This window comes from Mus caroli, unplaced genomic scaffold (genome assembly GCF_978045245.1).
Source record: "Mus caroli unplaced genomic scaffold, Mus_caroli_1 scaffold_6, whole genome shotgun sequence".
NCBI classification, from domain to species: Eukaryota; Metazoa; Chordata; class Mammalia; order Rodentia; family Muridae; genus Mus; species Mus caroli.
In genome coordinates, this window is record NW_028227261.1 from 41157202 (window position 1) to 41173708 (window position 16507).

The 16507-nt window shown below is 42.5% G+C and overlaps 1 protein-coding gene across 3 annotated transcripts; it reads right to left on the reverse strand.

Moving 5' to 3' along the window:
* Window positions 1–805: 805 nt before the first annotated feature.
* On the reverse strand, window positions 806–15801 carry LOC110292084 (cytochrome P450 4A10). Of its 3 annotated transcripts, none has more exons than XM_085839076.1 (13): window positions 15573–15801; window positions 14331–14472; window positions 13774–13818; window positions 13069–13196; window positions 9884–10008; window positions 9205–9359; window positions 8678–8784; window positions 8399–8589; window positions 8169–8302; window positions 5100–5164; window positions 4881–4957; window positions 1703–1876; window positions 806–1287 (listed from the first exon to the last, which is right to left on the reverse strand). In XM_085839076.1, exons 1-12 carry the CDS (start codon window positions 15759–15761, stop codon window positions 1708–1710), a joined length of 1527 nt encoding a protein of 508 aa, XP_085695202.1. In that variant the 5' UTR covers window positions 15762–15801; the 3' UTR covers window positions 806–1287; window positions 1703–1707. The 3 variants fall into 3 exon arrangements, 2 of the variants coding, with proteins under 2 accessions (XP_085695202.1, XP_085695201.1); XM_085839075.1 differs by having other exon boundaries at window positions 14331–14475; XR_015047325.1 differs by lacking the exons at window positions 806–1287; window positions 1703–1876 and having other exon boundaries at window positions 4924–4957; window positions 5100–6432; window positions 14331–14475.
* Window positions 15802–16507: the final 706 nt, after the last annotated feature.

The following is a 16507-nucleotide window of genomic DNA, read 5'->3' on the forward strand; positions in this document are numbered from 1 at the left end:
GTCTTCCTCTAAAGAGCATGCATCTAATCTTCCTGAGGCCTCCCTGTGCTCTCAGACATAGCTTCCACCAACCAAGCCACCGCTGGACAAACCAAGGACTCTCGTTCCTGTGACCCAGCTGGAGTGCTTCCCCTTGCCCTTTTCCCTTTCAGGCCAGGATCATCCCCACAGGCCCACACTCTGTTCTCAGCTCTTTCTGAGCACCCAGAAGTGTTTGCCATGTCCAAGAGCTAGAACCTGCTGTCCCTAGCCTCTGTGTGGCCTGACGACCTATGAGCAAGCTAATGGCAGTTCTTTGGGGACCCCAGACTGTGCTTCCCCACTCCTGGAGTTGTGTTTCTGCAGCTTCTCACAGCCCAATGCCCACCCAGTGGTTGTGTGGGGTGTGTGAAGTCAAACTCCCCATGTCTGCCTCCATGAGCAGTCCAAGCTCTGTAGTGGGCTGGATGCAGGACCCCATTTTAACCCACAGTTCTCTAACACATGTAGTAATATTTCAACATTTATCAAGTGGGTGGTGATTGTCCAGTCATAACCATCATGTGTCTCTTGGTCAGGTGCTGAGTATCCAGTCTGGCCTCTCCAGACTTCCTAAGAATCAGCCTGTACTAGCTCAGCATGCTGGTAGGTAAGGAGAATAGGAAGGAGTCCTGGTTGCATCAGTGGCTGCACAAGAAGCCCGCCCCAGGAAGCAGAACATGGCATATCAGGGAAAGCAGAGAACTCATCATGGATCCTGATCCAGGAACAGTTTCAAGCAACATGGGAACCTGTGTTCAGATCCATCAAGAGAAGACAAATGCTGTGCATGGCACTGGGAACTTTATTGAAGAAAGGAGGGAAGATGGAGAAACTTGTGTGAGGAACAGTCAGGAAGAGAGAGACTATGCAGGGGAGATTTAGATACTAGGCTGAATAATGGCTTCACAATGATGTTCAGGCATTGAGTTTTGGAGCCCATGGTACAAATTGAATAATTCCTCATAATTCAAAAGGGACTTAGTAGGTTAGATCGAATAAGATACATTTAGATGGGAAAACTATCTTGGAGTTTTTAGGGGTCTTGATGATGTCATAAGCATTTGTAAAAGGGAAGGACATTAGAAGAGAGGGGATGAGGTGGGTGCTGGCTTTGAAGCAGGGGAATATTCCAGTGCCGAGGAATGATGATCTATACTGAACAGAGGAGGAGAGGACTCTCTGGAGTACTCTTCTGAAAAAGGTTGGTCACACCAACAACTTAGCTTTCTGCCAGTGAAACTCTTCTCAGACATTGGAGCTCCACAACTGTAAGATAATAACTTTCAATTATTTCAGATCACTAAATTGTGACAATTTATTATTGGTAAAATGGAGAAGTCATGTAGGGAAAAATAAGATGGTGGGAGGTGAAGAGGCAAGAAGAGAAGGCTGGAGGAGAGAGGAGGTTCATGATCAGGTGCACAGTCAGATGTGGGTATCTGGAGACAGAAAGACAAATGGGGAATCTAGAGCAAGGTGTGTGTGTGTGTGTGTGTGTGTGTGTGTGTGTGTGTGTGTGTAAGAGAGAGAGAGAGAGAGAGAGAGAGAGAGAGAGAGAGAGAGAGAGAGAGAGAGAGAGCACAGGAGGCAGGGAACAAATAGGTGTGAAGAAAGATGAGCAGAGAGAGTGAGAGATCAAGATGTCAGGCAGCATGTTTATAGAGTCTGTCCTTGTTCTTACCAGAATCAGTGGAGCTTCTTGAGATGTAGGTAGATCCCATTTTTGGACTTTAGCACAATTCGTGCTAAGGGCTCGGGAACCCTGGTAGGATCTGGCAGTAGCTCGAAGCGGAGCAGTGTCAGGGCCACAATCACCTTCAGCTCACTCATAGCAAATTGTTTCCCAATGCAGTTCCTGGGTCAGAAAGGTACAATACAACTCATTAGCCTCTCACCTCTTTTAAGGGCTGACCCTTGAAACAGCCCAGAACAACATTCAGGGCCTACAGTCTAACAGCTGTAACTACAGGTCATACATACTTTCACCCTAGGTCTTGGCTCTCCTGAATTTTTGACATAGCCTCAACATTTTTCAAGGCCACTTTGACCCTACTTCTTTTAGTGGTATGAAATCTGTTAGGCTAGTATTTTAAGGACTATAGGTCAAACTTATAGATAATTTAATATGTTAATCATTGCTTAGCTTACTCCATTCAGTGAGATCTCTCACGTAGCTTCCACAGAGTGGAATCAGATTATCAGTAGAAAAGTTCCTACAGGAAGACTGTGTTGAGGATCTTCAAGTGGCTACCCCATCTGCCTCCTACTTAGGGTATCCCACCCCTTTAATCCATCAGCATCTATAGCCTTCTAATTCTGCTTCAGAAATGTTCACCATTCCTTCTTCAGTTTTATTTCCTGGACTTATTTGCTCTCCCTGATACTCCTTCCATGCTGACCTTCTATACCTCCACCATGTAAGGCTGTGTTCAGTGCCTAGTTGCCTCTTCAGGTTACATATCCCCAGTGTAGTGAGTCACAGATAAGGTCATTCCCATTGATTCTTAGGCTCTTCCCATTATCCCAGTTCTCTGTGTCATCCTGGAGATGCTCCTACCTCCCCACCCAAGTCAGTTGCAAATATCCATTCATTTTCATGTTCAACTAGCCATCTTTCCTGATGGCTAGTCCTTCCCCACACCTGATCATGAACCTCTTTTCCCTTCCCCATACTCCCACCCAGTTCCCTCCCTCCATTTGCTTCTTATGACTATTTTATTCCCTCTTCTAAGTAAAATTTGAGCTCTGTTATTTGGGCCTTCCTTCTTGTTGAGCTTCCCTGTTGCCTCTATGTGAGATGTGTTCTTCTAGCTGGGCTGATTTGTCTGGCTTGAATGAGAGAGGAAGTGCCTAGTTTCAGAGAGATTTGAAGTGCTAGAGTTGAGGGGGGATACTCAGGGGGACCCCTACCTACACAGAGGTGAGGGGAAGGGGCAAGGGGGAAAGGGGAAGATTATACGAGGGGTCACTGGAAGGGAGTCAGTGAGTGGGATATAAAGTGAATAAGTAAAAAGAAAATTAAACAATCCAAAGCAAAACAACAAATGCCTAACTGCAGCTATATCCTCTTCTGGCTGCTGCTCTCATCTCTTTCCTGCCTATCCCACTTCCTACTTAAGATCAAGCTGTTGAGGTGTTTGAACATGTCTCTCCCACCTCCACTCCCCCACCCCACCCCTAGGCTTCATATTTCCAAAGCTCAGGTCAATGGGCAGCTGGCTCTTATTTTTTTGATGATTGTTCCTGTTCTTCTAAGTACCTATGGTACCATCTGTGCCATATACAAGGGCATGCCACAATCAGGGCATGGGATGATGGCAGGAACATGGAATGTTCTGCAAACTGCTAAGTGGGCAAGTGAAAGAATGGAGGGTGAATATATTTTAATTACAGATATATTTGTCTTTGTAGATGACAGTTTTGAACTCTTAGAGGCAGGAAGGGATAGTATCACTATTCCTATGTTTTTATGTAGCAAAGCACCCGACACATAGGAGTGGTTTAAACTTTATTTTACATTTAAAATAATTATTTTCCTTGGTTCTTAATATTTAATTTATTTAAATTTAAGGAATGAAAAAAATAGAGTGAAATACAATAAAAATTTGAAAACTTCTGAGCAAAGCAAGCTGGGGGAGCCTGTGACTGAATTCCAGTAGTTGGGAAGTAGAGGGAGAGAGACCATGAGCTCCAGACAAGCCTGAGACTCTGTCTTAGAAAGCACCAGCAGCAGCATGGTTCATTCCAACTTAATCTGAGTTGGCCAATACAATCTTGGCTTCTAGTGGCAGAGACATGGCTTGCAGTGAGTGGCGAGCAGATCATTCAATCCTGAAGTACATCAAGTGTGTGTGCATAGCCCGTGCATGAAAGAACAATTTACTTATAGCCTGTTCTGTGAAAGCTGATTTGCCACTTTATGAATCCATGAGACCCTTCTTCTGTACCACATTTGAAAGTTTACAGTGAGTCGGGTCCCAAGGGACAATTTACCTAGAAGCCATCAGAAAGTCTTTGTCCAATTCAGTAGCTATTTCAAGAGTGTGTTTTATTTCACTCACTAGAAACCTCAAAAAATTCTATGTTATATGTAAAACAGAGGATTTACTTAAAAGCAGACTACTCTCCTCCTTTTTAATGCCTTTTGTCTGAAGTTAGACTACATATCCTCTAAGTGTAAATTTGAAGACTATACATTTTCTGCCAAGTTTTGGCCTATGTGCAACAGCAAGAGAGATGTGAGCATTAACTTTGATTCAAGAACTGTGTTGGGAAAGAGTGCAAAGGTGGGATCAGCATATCCTGGTATGAACCTTACTTCAAATGACCCACTGTAACACTTCACGTATCTCATTGGACAGTTGCTTGCATGTCATTGGCAGGCAGACATGCAAGCAAATGAATTACTTGCACAATGATTCCAGAATAAATAATTACCCAGGAATGGTGATGGCCCAGGTCTAGGTGTGGAAAAGACAAGCTTTTTAAGAGCCCTAAAATTTGACAAGCTGGACACCTAAAGTTAAAATCACTTAAAAAACAAACAAACAAACAAAGAAACAAACAAACAATCAATCAATGTAAAGTACTGCCTTTAAGGTGGGGATAATATCAGAACACATGCAAGTGTGTGGCATCCACTGACATAAGTTTGTTTGACCAATGGATTAATGTCTTCATAGTGTGTCCTGAAGTGCTACCCTCCTTTAGTGCACAGACACATCCTCAAGAAGCTCCTCCCTCTTCCATAGCCACCAATCAGGATATACTTGGAGATGTCATATATGCAGGAGACCAAAAACAAGGTATACTGCAAATATTCTCCACAGTATATTCCATCAGCATACACAGGATCTCACCTGGCTCCTCCTGAGAAGGGCAGGAATGAGTGGCTGTGTCGGGGAGAGTCTGGTGCAAACCTGGAAGGATCAAACACCTGCAGGGAGACAGCTCCTCAGTCAGAACAGGTAGAGGTCAATTGCAACCCACAAGGGGACAATATGCCCAGAGGTGGGAACAATAGGAGGTATTTATTGGTCTTGAGACCAACTTCTCTGCCCTCCTTGGGGGTCTCCTACCTCTGGGTTTGGCCACACCTTCGGGTTGTGGTGGAGACCATAAATGGAGAGTGTGACCTGCACACCTGTAGGGGCAGATACGAATATGAGAGAAGATGGGTTACACCCAGGGGTAATTCCTTGGTTCCTGAGATAGCAAGGGATGATATGCCTGCACAAGATACTTGGGTGCTATAGAACATCACTTTCTGCACATGTGCATGAGTTGGTAAAGAAATTGAGGCACAAGTGAGTAATATAAAAAATTGGAGTGTAAGAGAGAGAGGCAAGAAAGATGAAACTGAGTTTTGGGAATAAATGACATTAGAACCTAAATTTGATGAAGAATTTCCACTAAAGATATATATTAAATACTGACCTTGAGTTGATTTAGTCTGGTTTTTCATGTAAGTTACTAAAGTTTCAGGGAGGGGTTACATATCACCAAAGCAGGATATGGCAGTCCTAGGGTTTTGACATGATGAGCTGAGACAAGGGTTACTTTCCTGACATTGCAGGAGTCTTGTATATTCTGATCAGTTTATCTTTGCTGTCAACCCTAGTGCTTCTCAGAGACAGGATCACATATGACTCACATGGGATTCATTGATCTCTTTCACTTACTTTGTCTCATAAAAGAAACACATCTTCCTAGACCCTATCTGATTCTTTATCTTGTACACCCTAGTGAATAGTAGAGATAAAGTAAAAATAACATATTCAAAGGTTTCTTTGATAAGAATTTACACACACACACACACACACACACACACACACACACACACACACACAACTTTGTAAAGAAAAGAAGCTTATTTATCTCACAGATTTGGAGTTGAAAGTTCAAACAGTTCCCTCTCCTTGGTTGCATATTATCGTGGTGAGGACAGGTATATATCTCTTCAAGGTCTCTTTCTCTTTCTAAAGCCATTATATAGAACATGTGGGACAAACCCTAATCTAATCTATCCACTACCTAGTGGATCTACCTCTAAACATAGTCAAGCTAAGTTTATCCATCTCAAGTTGAGATAAGTAGGTCAGTCATAGAGCACATGCTTAGCAAACAAGAATCTTTCTGTAAAATTTACAGCACCACCAAGATCAACATAAATTAACAAAAGCTTTCACCCTCCCCACTCCATTAATGTGTGACTCTGGAACTTAAATAGCTGTATGTGTTTGGCAGGGAACAAATACTACACCACTGCAAAAGGTCAGCAGAAAACAGCTGTGGGGTTCCACTTCTATCATATGCTAGAGACAAAGAAGTCAGTCATCAGGGAGTGAGGAAACTCCTTCATTCTTTCCTTCACAGACATCCAGATAGACAAATTGAAGATTCCAAGGAGTTCTGCAAGAAAAAAACTCAGTCTATTTTGTTTAAATTCGTCTTATTTGCTCTTTTTATTTGAAAAAGTCCCTCCTGCTCTTTGTGTGTGTGTGTGTTTGTGTGTGTGTTCTATGCATGTATAATGTAAAACTATTAGTGAAATAAGCTTTTACAAAAACATGTATTCACTATTTGGGTAAAGAATTAGGGTTGCTAGTTGGGCATCAGGTCATTTTCTGTGTTTGGTGACATCAAACCATCAGGTTATGGAGAGTAACCAATAATTTGAATTCGGCAAGAGTCTAGAGTCACATTGTATTTACTCGTCTCTATATAAATAGTAGTTCTTTATAAAAAAGTCTACATATTATATCAAATGTTGAGGATGATAAAAATATGTGACTATTGGGGATTGAGAGAAAGACCTAAGCTCGATATGCAGAACCCATATAAAAAAGCTGTTTTTGCATGAATGTCAAGAAGTAGGAAGACCAAAGTGTGGATACTTTGTTCCTTCTTAGAATGGGGAACAAAATACCCATGGAAGGAGTTACAGAGACAAAGTTCAGAGCAGATCCTGAAGGATCAATCATCCAGGGACTTCCCCACTTGGGGTTCCACCACATAAACAACTACCAAATCCAATCCCTAGGCAGATGCCAACAAGAGCCTGCTGAGAGGAATCTGATATAGCTGTCTCCTGCGAGGCTCTGCCAGTGCCAGGCAAATACAGAAATGGATGCTCACAGTCATCCATTGGATGGAGAGCAAATTCCCCAATAAAGGAGCCAGAGAAATACCTAGGGAGCTGAAAGGGACTGAAGCCCCATAGGAGGAACATCAATATGAACTAACCAGTACCCCAGAGCTCCTTGGAACTATACCACCAATCAAAGAAAACACATGGTGCAACTTGTATCTCTAGCTATATATGTAGCAGATGGTGGCCTAGTCAGTCATCAATAAAAGGAGAGGCTCTAGGTCCTATGAAGGCTCTATGCCCCAGTATAGAGGAATGTCAGTACCAGGAATGGGAGTGGGTGGGTTCGGGAGCAGCGGGATGGGGAAAGGGAGAGGGGATTTTTGGAGTGTAAACTAGGAAATGGAATAACATTTGAAATGTAAATAAAGAAAATATCTAATTAAAAAAATGCTTTGTGTGGTGGCACATGCTCATTATCCCCATGATGGTGATGTGGGGATAGGCAGGTTCCTTCAACTCACTGGCCAACCTATCCTAATAGGTGACTTGCAGGCCTGTGCAAGATTCCTGGACAGTGCTTGTGGAATGAAAACTAACGTTGAACCTCTGGTTCCCAAATGTATGTACAAACATATGCCTGTGTTTTCAGCCCCAACATGAAAACCCACATGTGACAGTGAGGACATCTGAAGAATAAGTGTAGCCTTGAATTATATGGTGTTGGCATCTGGAATTGAGTCTCGAGTATAAAAATTGAAGAATGTCACTGTTCCCAAATTAGAAAGGATGCACCATGGTGAGACCATAGATTCAAATGAAGAATGAATATTTGCGGATACAAGAAGAGATGCTTGCAATGTTATTCATGCAAAGCAGCCGAAAGGGAGATCATTTAACTGTACAGTAGGTAATTTAAGGATATTATTGTACTTTATAAGTAAGAAGCATTTATTTACTGAAAAGGAAGCAGGCACTCAGAGATTCAGAACTGGTGAAGGACATAGACTACTGACCATCCATTATTTCTGGAATGAAGGGCTTGGGAAATTCATACCTTTGGGTAAAGAGCGTCCATCAGGGAAGGTGACAGATGTACTGAGTTCTCTGACAATGCCTGGGACAGGTGGGTAGAGCCTTAGGGCCTCCTTGATGCACATTGTGGTATAAGGAATCTGGTCTAGGTGATCCCTGAAATAAAGTCCATCCTTAAGGTCAGGTAGACTGGAGACCAGGGGCTTCTTCCTACCCAAAGAATAAGGGCATTTCTACTTCTTGAACTCTTACCAGGTGATAGAGGATCCATCCCCCAGAAGGCTCTGAACTTCCTCTCTGCATCTCTGTTGGTGCTCAGGGTGTGTGGCCAGAGCATAGAAGATCCAGGAGACTCCACTGGCTGTGGTGTCATGGCCCTCAAACATGAATGTGTCCACCTCAGCACGGAGGTCCTTGTCAGACATGCTGTCCCCATTCTCCATCTCAGGGAAGCAACAGGCATTGTCAGAGCTATGCTTGTTTCTTGTGTGTTCCCAGGAAGACTCTCAGGATTTTGCTGAATATACTCACTCTGGCAAATAAGAGGATATCCAGAAAATCCAAACGTCTCTTCTTCTTGATATTTTCTAGCTCTCCCTCATTTTGCAGCTGATCCTTTCTCAGCTTGATCACTCCATCTATTCCAGAACATCAATTATCACACAGACTGAGAGCTATAGTAGTCCCATGTAGCTTCATGTGTCTCCTTGCCTGAAGCTATGTGCTCTATATAGGTCAGCGAAAAAGGAGTGGGCAGTATTAGAGGACTGATGACATTGATGTAGGTCAGACCTTTTTTAGCACCATGGGCAATGGCAGCTCTGCTTTACTTGCTGGGTAAAGTCTCACTACACATTATCAATATGATGACACTCATGGAGTACCTAGAATTCTGATGTTCCAACTCCCAACACTGTCAGTGCAAAAGTATCAAGCATATATGTGATCCAGGTCCTAAAGGGGAGTGCACTGAAGGGTCTGGATGTGCCTCAGAAATCATCAATAATCCCTTTGAGCTGATCCTAGGAAATGAGGGAGACAGAATGTGCAAACAGAACCTGTGTGATCATGGGCAAGTTGACAAGCTTGTTTGGCCAAGTGGCCATTGGAAGAAAGTCTGTAGATGGTATCATTCTGATGAAAGATATTCCTCACACGGGAGTGAAATAGGTTATGCAAGTCCCCAATGGCCTGGAGGTAAGTCTTGTAATTTCTGAAAAAGAAGATAAAGAACAGATTTGACTGTAGAGAGATTTAACTTGCAGATAGAATGGACTCTGGGAGATTTCTATATGGTAGGAACAGACAACATTGAGGAACACACTGTGTCTTATAACCCTTGTAATTTTTTCTTTTTTTTTAGGGTGCAATTTTTTTAATTAGGTATTTTCCTCATTTACATTTCCAATGCTATCCCAAAAGTCCCTCATACCCTCCCCCCACTCCCCTACCCACCCACTCCCACTTTTTGTCCCTGGCCTTCCCCTGTACTGGGGCATATAAAGTTTGCGGCCCTTGTAATTTTCAAGTCAGTAAAAGGTGGCATGAGTGTCTAGGCATTCTCCCCAGCTAGGGATCAGTGGTCTATGTTTGAGTTAAGATTGGATTTTGTTAGAGATTGAATGGAGCCTGGGGTAATACTCTTTATTGAGTATCCTAGATGTCCCACATGCATCACAGAGAAGTCCATATCAGTTGGTAAGACAAAGGCCCTGAAGTTCAAGGCTTGTCACTCACCCATCCACCTGAACACTGCCCTTGTGGCTGAAGGCACACTTCATGACAGTGTCTAGGGTCATTAAGGAGATGTGTTGAAAAATCTCTATTGAGGATTCCTGACTTGCCAGCCGTTCCCATTTGTCCTGCAGTGGGAGAGAAACATTGACTTAATTTCTCCAGAAGACATGTGTTCAATTGACTGAATTCTTTCCCTATATTTTAAGATGTTGTGTTCTAAGTCCTTCAACTTAGATAACAGATATTTTACAGATTGCAAAACAAATCTCTGTGAAAGGACACTTATATTTTTGTAAATTTCTTCAAAATTAAATATAGAAACTCATAAGAAAGGAAGCAAGTTTTACATGTTTACAATTTAAGATGTCTTATCTGATAAACAAAGATGTTTTTAGGGAACAAAAAAGCTGATACATCAGTGTATGGAAAGCAGAACTCAGCCTGAGATAATGGTAGGACTTCTATGTATAGAACATAAAAATCCCAAGGAGCCAGGATAGCATTTCCAGTTACTATGTATTCTTCAAAAGCTTGCTGATAACAATTGACTAATTGTGGTTGTTTGAATGAAAATAGCCTCCATAGGACCAAAGGGAGTGGCACTATTAGGAGGTGTGGACTTGTTGGAGTAGTTGTGGTCTTGTTGGAGGAGGTGGTCTCTGAGGGGCAGGCTTTGTGTTCTCAGATGCTCAAGTTATGCCCAGTGTTTCACTCTTTTCCTGCTGCTTTTGGATCTGATGTAGAACTCTCAGCTACCACTCTGGCATCATGTATGCCTGTGTGCCACCATGCTTCCCATGATGACAATGGACTAAAACTCTAGACTGTAAGCTGACCCCAATTAAATGTTTTCTGGTATCTCTTCACAGCAATGTGACCCCAATTAAGACAGAAGTTGGTACCAGGAGTAGGGTATTGCTATGATAGACCTGACCATGCTTTGTTTGGAGTAATATTTTCTTTGGAAATTTGAAAGCAGTTGAATGCTTTAAGTGGGGTTTAATGTGTCATATTCTAGTAGAAGGACAGTGGTGCTGAGAAATATTTGAATTGTGGGGTCCTGGCTCAAGAGGTTTCAGAGGAGAAGAATTTTAGTATAGGGACTTGGGACTGTTATTGTGATATTTTGACAAAGAATGTGGCTGCTTTTTTCCCTTTGTTCAAAAAGTCTGCCTAAGGCTAAAGTGAAGAGTTTTGGATTAATCGCATTGGTAATTGGTAAAGGATATCTTAAAATAGCTTAGTATGAATTCTGTCATATGGTTATTAGTATTCACCCTTATGTAGATCTATAATGAAAAGGAGCAAACTGAGCAAGAAAAAAAAATACAAAATGTATACTTTGAGGAGAAAGGAGGCACCAGAAAGTTGAAATGTAGCTAAAGCCTGTGTTGAAGGGGATAAACAGATTAAAGAAAGCTTGATGCTAAGTGGAAAAAGAAGTGGCGACCTCACACCCGAACCTCACCCAGATAAACTTTCATTTTGTAAAAAGACATTAAAGAAAGGTGAAAAGAATTAAAGAAAAGCCTAGGGCCAGGTCTGGAGGTGCATACCTTTGATCCAAGAATTCAGAATGCAGAGGTTGATGAATGTCTAAGTTTGAGACCAGCCTGGTATACAGATTGAGTTTTAGGACAGCCAAGCTTAGGCAGTAAAGGAAACCATCAAAACCAGCTGGTGAAAATGTAATTGAATGAGGGGCCCATGACCAGGCCTATCAAGCATTAGAACTTAGCAGTATGGCCACATGGTTCTGTCTTTAGAGTCAAGGAAAGAAGAAAGTGTTTATGGAATTTCCCTCTATAACTAACGAAAGCTGCTGAGGCCCGGCATATGTTGTGTGTGTCCTTATATAGAGAACTAAAGAGGCTATTGTGTGAATCTGTGAAGGTGAAGCCTCAACTGCCTTAGAACCCCAAGATTGTGGAGATGTTAGAGCTGTGGGCTATCTGCTGAGCAGGGCTGCTAACAGGGAGTTGAACAAGCCAACAACACTGAATGAAGTTGGAGATTTCAAGATCACTTTGACATAAGATATTCAAATGCAGATATTGGATTTTAACAACTTGTTTTCAGTCTTCCTCTGGTTCAGTATTTCTTTACCATGTTCCCTTTTCTCTTGTTTGAAATTGTAAAGTATATCCTATACATGTCAGGAGTATGTGATATGCCTTTTCATTTTGATTTTACAGGCGATTAAAGTTAGACTGCATGAGTCTCTTAGACTTTGGACTTTGGAACAGTGCTATGATAGACTATGGGGAATTTTGAAATTGGACTGAATATATTCCTGCATTAGGATATGACTACAAGCCTATGGGGCGGGGTGGGGGGATTCAGGGAGTGGAATATGGTTGGTAGTTTGAATGAAAATGGTCCCCTATGTTCCATTAGGAGGTGTGGCCTTGTTAAAGTATGTGTGGCTTTGTTGGAGGAAGTGGTCATTGGAGGTAGGCTTTGAGAACTCAGATGCTCAAGGCACACCTAATGTCTCACGCTCTTTCTGCTGCCTTTGGATCAGGATGTAGAATTCTCAGCTACCTCTCCAGCATATCATGTATGCCTATGTTCTACCTTGCTTTCTACTGTGATGGTAATGGACTAACTTTTTGAACTGCAAGCTAGCTTCAATTAACTAAAACAATCTTAATCCAGAGTGCTGTTAAAAGTTTTGGTATGGTAGGTTTGGTTATGACAATGTGGATCTGGAGTCTCCCTGATGAGTCACTCAAGTATGTGCAGAAAGAAGCACTGAGACCCAAGGGAAACCACAACTAAGTATTATCCTGAGAAGTCTCTGAAGTTCAAGATTTGAAGAGGCAGAAGAGCACCCTGATGCTCTTTGCCTTGGGCAATGAGCAAGTATGACCATATCCTACTACCTGGAAATTTTCTTTTCCAACTATATTTGAATAACCTGTATTCACAGTAGAATATATATACATATATGAAGCTTGTTGATGTATACACTGAGTAGGTGAAGAGAGAGATTGAGAGAGAAAGAGAGAGGAGAATTTAAGCAGTAAGAAGAAAAGAAAGAAGGAGGAGGAGTAGGAGGATTAGGAGGAGAAGCAGCAGCAGCTCTGGCAGCTGTGGGAGTAGTAGTAGCAGAAGAAGCAGCTGATGTAGAAAGGACAGCAGAGCTGAGGGGAGTAGAGGAGAATTAAGTGAAATGAACTCACTAGCATCAATCGAATGGAGTCAGCCATGTTTTTCACATAGGGTTTCAGAATGTCATAGTGGAAGGCTGGGGTTAGCATCCTCCGGTGCTGGAACCATGGCTGTCCATTCAACAAGAGTAAACCATACCCTGGGCCAGAGAGAGGTGTGTGTATATGTGGGATCAAGCCAGAGAGACCAGTCGGGCAGTGGTGGCACATGCCTTTATCCCAGCACTTGGGAGGCAGAGGCACATGGATTTCTGAGTTCAGGGCGATCCTGGTCGACAGAGTGAGTTCTAGGATACCCAGCGCTCTACAGAGAAACCCTTCTTGAAAAACCAAAAAAACCTAAAAAAACCATAAAACCAAAAACCATAAAACCAAAAAACAAATCAGAGAGACAATTAGATAATTTGGGTCAAGGAGCTACGTAGTGGAACTGGTAGAGACAACTCTGAAGAACAGTACAGCCCAGAACGTGAATTTCCCAGCTAGTGTCACATGCTATGATTATGACAGCTGTGGCATAAAAATTGCCAAAGAGGAAGGTTGATCAAACTGATGTTCATATAGGACTGTTTAGAGAAGTGAAGGGTCAGAAGTAGATCTTTGGGGGTAGACCATGACAGTGGTAGTCTGTCACATTTCATTCTCTGTGAACCAGAGACACAACACTTGAAAAATCTAATTAGGAGTAGACCACATTCCAAATTTCGACATACATACCAATCCAAGGAGCTAGCAATCTGTAGATACCATTAGCCTTTGGATCTGAAAGGGAAACAATGATTTAACAAGAAAAGGGATAAATAAGGCAGCCCCAAGGTAACTGTGGTTGAAGCCATGGGTTTCTATGATACCCATAGAAACTGTCCGTTGGTAAACTGTCTAATGTCACTGTCCATTTTCTCATAACACCCTCAAGCTCTGTCCTACAGTCAGGCTTAGGAAGGGAGGATTTGTGTGTGTGTGTGTGTGTGTGTGTGTGTGTCTGTATGTGTGTGGTGGCTTAGTTATCCTATGAGTCCTGGCAGGAAACAATTAGAGATTTCAAACCTGGAACAATTAGCAATACTTACCATCTTACTTTGATTAAATAACAAAGAAAGATAAAGACATTAGGCTAAGGGATTTGGTTTTCAGTACTGTGTGTTGTTGGCCACATGCTAGGTTGTAGCCTGAGAGAATGGTAGAGTGTGTAGGGTCATACTCTACCAGAATTTGACAGGGCAAGTAACAAAGAGGAAAGTGCTTATCTCTTCACAACAGCATGTCATGCTCACCTGATCGCCCCAGAATCACTTTCATGTAGTCAGGGTCATAGACAGTTAAGTAGGCGTTGCTCCCCCAGAACCAGCAAGGAAAGGCACTTGGGAAGTTCTCTATGCATGACACAATTTCCTGTAGTTCTTGTTCGCCTTTGAACTGCTGATGAAGGAATGGTAAGGTAGTAGAACTCTTGTTTAGTTTTTGGACTGGAGACAAGTGTAGAGCAAGAACAGGAACATAGCTCTGTTTTTTTCTGAAGTTGCCAGGAAGGTGGGGCAGTTCGATGAAGTATGTGTGCTATCACTCATAGCTTTGCTATATGTGTACGGGTCCTGAGCTGGATTTGAGAGTCCTATTGGATGGACCTGTGTTCCTCAGATGAATCACAGTGTCAGATCCTCAGATCGGCACAGAACACCTATGTCTTTCTATTGCACAATCCTTTGTTGTGCACCTTTCCATGTATCCTCCTATTTGGCTCTGTACTTTATTTTCTGGGGTGATAGTGCAATGGGTCAGTACTGTCCCTTCCCAGTTGCCTTTTTGGGTAATTTCATACACCTGCGCCAGGCTCTTGAGATGAACCCTGTGTGCAAGAAAGTGATGCTGTGCTTAAATCCAAGTAGCTTATATTGCAGGGTGTGTGGAAAGAGGAAGAGGAGCTAAATGGCCCTGTGGAAATACTAACATTTGTGTTTTCATATGAGGGTCCTACCCACCCTTTCCTTTTAATGTGCCATGATTGTGGGATTTCAATTTGTAATTCACCTATCCTGAAAATTCTAGTCTGGGTAGGCTCTCAATCCTCCCAGCAGTGTGAATACTTCCTGTGCCTGATAATTTCTAAGATGTCCACCATTGTTACACCGAGAATTCCTGTAGGCAAGGTTTCCATCTCTCTGATGTCTGCTTTCCCAGGCAAGCCCAGAGCTTGGGAGAGAATAGCCATAAGTAACTTGTCAAGGAACTACATAAAAGTTGTTTGAGAACAGTAGAGATATTAAAGATACTCAGCCAGAAGAGGAGGAGACTAGGTAGGACCAACCAAAGCTTTCAAAGTGCAAGACTATCAGTATAGAGTTGAGCAACAGCCAGATAGTAACACTATTGTTAGGATGACATGCCTCAGCCTGAGCTGGGCATCTTATGAGACACTTGGATTCTTTATATATCAGGCTTTTCCCTGTGAATTTGATGGCTGGTCTGAGATACCCAAGTTCCCTGCTCTCCCACCCATCCTTCCCTTTCCTTCATACCTTATGCCCAAAGAACCAGTGAAAAGGAGGTGATGGGAACTGCTGGAAAGCCTTGAGTAGCCATTTCCTGTGCAGGTAGAACTGGACAGCTTTCACCAGCAGCAGGAGCAGACCAATCACAGAGGCCACTTGGAGGAATCCAGAGAGGCTGCCTGCAAATCGGGTCGGGCTTAGAGCAGAGACACTCATAGTTCAGCCACTCCTCTGTTGCTGTCCTCACTCTCACTAATCCTTTCTACCTCCTGCTTAAATCCTGTAAGGATTGCCCGCCTACCTGTGGGAGGGAGATGGGTGAGGCTGATCAATCTTGATCTCAAAGTTCAGTTGGTTAAATATAAATAACAGGAATCATTAACCTTGGGAATCAGAGACAACATTTATTTTTTCCAGCTGCCAGTGCCTTCCTGTGCCCACTTTCCTCTCCTTGTGCCAGTCAAGAACATTGACTTGTTTCCCTTTTATTTTCCTTTTCATTTTATTTGCTGTCTACACTTATGGATGCAGTGTGATATTTCAACACCTGGGTACTGCATGCATAAATAAAGCCGAACAATTATAATTTCCTTAAATATTCATCCACTTATTTTTAATCTTTTCTTGCAAAGTTTTATTAAATTATTAAACATCAAACAAGGTTGTCATATAAAAATAAATATCTTGTTGAAGTGCTGTGTGATATTGGGGTCCTCACAAACTGGCTCTTTCTCAAGCCCCATAGCTTTATTTGTTGTTTTTGTGAGGTACTTGGGTTTCCATGGCAGATCCAGTATCTAATAGTTTCTTTTGAATTGTCCATGACAAATGGATGGTGAGTGGTTGTGGATTCAGACTGGAGAACATCTAGGCACTGCTGCTCTTATCCATCTAGGTAGGTTAGTCTCATGGGCAGTCCATGCCTGGGGATGCCAAGGGCTCTTGTGCTTGTTTTGCTTTGG

Coding starts and splice junctions, on each gene's coding strand:
- LOC110292084 (XM_085839075.1), bottom strand. CDS start 15,761: ATGAGTGTCTCTGCTCTAAGCCCGACCCGATTTGCAGGCAGCCTCTCT. Junction 13,819..14,330: donor AGTGATTCTGGGGCGATCAG/GTGAGCATGACA, acceptor TTTCCCTTTCAG/ATCCAAAGGCTAATGGTATC. Junction 4,958..5,099: donor AGGTGTGGCCAAACCCAGAG/GTAGGAGACCCC, acceptor GTCTCCCTGCAG/GTGTTTGATCCTTCCAGGTT.